This window comes from Dreissena polymorpha, chromosome 2 (genome assembly GCF_020536995.1).
Source record: "Dreissena polymorpha isolate Duluth1 chromosome 2, UMN_Dpol_1.0, whole genome shotgun sequence".
Taxonomy (NCBI): domain Eukaryota; kingdom Metazoa; phylum Mollusca; class Bivalvia; order Myida; family Dreissenidae; genus Dreissena; species Dreissena polymorpha.
In genome coordinates, this window is record NC_068356.1 from 37,607,419 (window position 1) to 37,610,564 (window position 3,146).

Here is a 3,146-nt window from a genome sequence, read left to right on the forward strand (position 1 = left end):
ATCTCGACCCTTGCACGTATACAACATTGAGATACTATCTATTTTCACTCTTATTAGCGATGAAACCACACTCAGAGACGCATTAATATTCATAACAAGTAAAATATGATTTTTTCGTCAATCGCCTGCGATCAACAGAAAACAAACACGAAGAGATTAACTGTTTTGGTTTCAAATGTGACTCTTAAACAGCAATACACACTCCAGAACTTATCAATTAAACAAATAGAAAATAAATATACAATATATTGGTGTGTTCAATGACAACTGACCAGAATTTTGGCATTTTAAACACACGTCCCTCGTACATGTATCACTGAGAAATGTTGAGCTGGCGGAACATGAGAAACCCTTTCAGGTGCTCCGGAATGTACAGGGCGTCGACGGGCCGCTGGGTTGCGCCATCAGCAAGCGTCTCTCTGACCGCCAGACGACTGAGATTCTGGAGCGAGGGAACGGCGTTCACGGTACGCTGCACCTCGAGGTATTTGTCATAAAGCTTATTCCGCCCACAATGTATCGGCTGTTTATGACGCATATCATTTAAAGTTTCAACACTAGGGAGTTTAAGCCGGAAGCCAATCAGGTACAGTGTCTTTGCTAAACGAAATCTAGATCTGGAGTGAAAGTCACTGAATGATTTTATTTTCTGAATGAGTTTTGCAAGCGGTGCTTCTCCGTGAACGTTTACCGTGTTGAAATGACAGCCATGTTTAACGAGGCACGCTATAGACTCCACGCACATCATGTTGCACGCGATATGAAGAGCCGTATCTTTGTTGATGACGTCAGGTTGGTTGACGTCATATCCGCAGCTGACTAGCGTGTCTACCACTTCCGGTGCGTGGCTGGCGGCTAGATGGAGAAGATGTTTACCGGAAAGCGAGGGCTTAAGACACAGTTCGTCGTGTTTAAGCAGCAACTCTAAGACAGCTTTCTGTAATGACAACGACAGCTTTCTGTAATGACAACGACAGCTTAATTGGATATATATGCCTTTAGTTATAAAAAGAAAATACAAATATATCCAATATCAAAGCTCTGTGTTTGTATTATATAAAATCACAAAATACCCATTTGGAAATATCGAATATATTGAATGTACAAATTAATGTTTATGGAAACTTTACAAAATATAAATAAGATGTAAAAGAAGACGTTTATTATCAAATAAATATGAGTCGTGTTCTGAAAAAACTGGGCATAATGCATGTGCGTAAAGTGTTGCCTCAGATTAGGCTAATCAGGGACGACACTTTCCGCCTAAACTTGATTTTCGGTAAGGAGGGACTTCCTTGTAACTAAAAATACCATACAATCGGAAAGTGTCGTCCCTGATTAGCCTGTGCGGACTGCACTGACTAATCTAGGACGACACTTTACGCACATGCATTATGCCCAGTTTTCTCAGAACACGACCCATATAATTAAAATCGTGTGTTGCAATTAGAGGCTCATTGTAATTTTGTATTATCGGAATTTTCTCATAACGAATTCTTATCTTAGTAAAACATGAATTACGTAACATGTATAATATAATGATTGAACTCGGTATATATGGTTTATTCAAAACTGTAGAATAGCTGAACAGCTTCAAATTTAAATACTACATGTATAAGACAACGATCATATTTGAATCGACCATTAGAACATAGCAAGGGTATGGTAGAGCTATGTACGGAACCAGTTATATCTCACCGCTTTTGCCTCTAATTTATAAAAAAAATACAATGTTATTAATTAAGTTACATACTTTAACATTCTTATTTCACATTTTATTGACTGTAAGAAGAGAAAAAAACATTTGAATGAATAATTGATAATTTATTAAAAAGCAGTTTGAGCTGTGATAATGCTGCTTTTATGACCAGCGGTCGGGAATAAATTACGTATATTTAATACGCATTTGAGGACAAGTTCGAATCGCAAAAACAAAACTTGCACTAAACGATGGTCAATTTATTTAAATTTGCGTCAGATATTTTAGTGGTGTTAAAGTTAAACAACTGCTGTTACCACTACTTTCCGAATCTGATGGAAACTTTAAAGCTGCATTCAACAATTTTGGCCGGAGATATATCTTTTATTATTTCGCATAATCTAACGAAACAAAAGTGGACATACTAAACTTTTTTATTCTACCTTATGTTTCTGCTGCGATGCTATCAAATTTTGTACGATCTTTTGACCTCGATCGTCGGCAGCGTCCATCTCGGCGCCGGCATCCAGCAGCTCTTGGAGACTTCTGGTGTCTTCCTGCACGGCCGCCAAATGTATCAGAGGCGATCCGCGGTAGCGCGCGTTGGGGTTCGCCCCTGAGGCGATCAAGATGCGTACTTCCGGTAACCAGCCCGCTTCTACTGCTAGGCAGAGTAGCTTGTCCAACAGTGTTTTACCGCATTTTAGAACAATCTTCAGTTGGTTTCGGACCAGAGGCAGACATCTAGCGAGAACGTTGGTACGACGGAGTTTAATAGCGATAAATAGTAAGTCGATGATTTCTTTATCGGAGACATTCTTAAAAACTGTTACTAAGTCAGATTCCTTCACGCCGTGGTGCTCGCAATATTCTATAGTCCAACGGATTGTTTGAATCACATTTTCAGTCAGAGTTGAATTGTCCAGTTGGGTCATGTTCTAAGCGATAGAAATTAAACGAATTATTTATTTAAATATAATGACGGTTTCATTAATTAAATTCTCCCTATATCACACGTATAAATATTCTAATACAATGATAACAAAGTAGTCATAGTGGTCTACTTTACACAGAGTAGGTATTGTATGTTCGATTTTAGCACACAAAGCTGTTTTATCCACAACCATTCAAAGTGTCATTTTAAATGAAAACACAAACTCATTAAATAGATATGAATGATAACCCTAGCTAGAATCAATCAATTTCGAAAATTCTAGTGTCAATTTGATCTCAGTATGTAAATAAATATCATGTAACTTTACACTTCAACTCGTGCAATTTGAGTCATTGAAATACTGAGTTTCAATTGATACCGCTATATAAACTGTTCGTCGCAGTTTGATATTTATTTTAAGTCAAGAAAAGCTTATACGCTACATACGATCATGTTTATTTGCAAAACGCATGCCATATATCATGTTGGTGGACTATTTAATTACACCATTCT

General features: G+C 37.6%; 1 protein-coding gene across 1 annotated transcript; it reads right to left on the bottom strand.

The window, feature by feature from the left end:
- Positions 1-156: 156 nt before the first annotated feature.
- On the bottom strand, positions 157-2,943 carry LOC127870257 (receptor-interacting serine/threonine-protein kinase 4-like). Its single transcript, XM_052412893.1, has 2 exons — positions 2,143-2,943; positions 157-937 (listed from the first exon to the last, which is right to left on the bottom strand). The coding sequence occupies exons 1-2, from the start codon at positions 2,632-2,634 to the stop codon at positions 314-316; spliced, it is 1,116 nt and encodes a 371-aa protein (XP_052268853.1). The 5' UTR covers positions 2,635-2,943; the 3' UTR covers positions 157-313.
- Between the last annotated feature and the right edge of the window lie 203 nt (positions 2,944-3,146).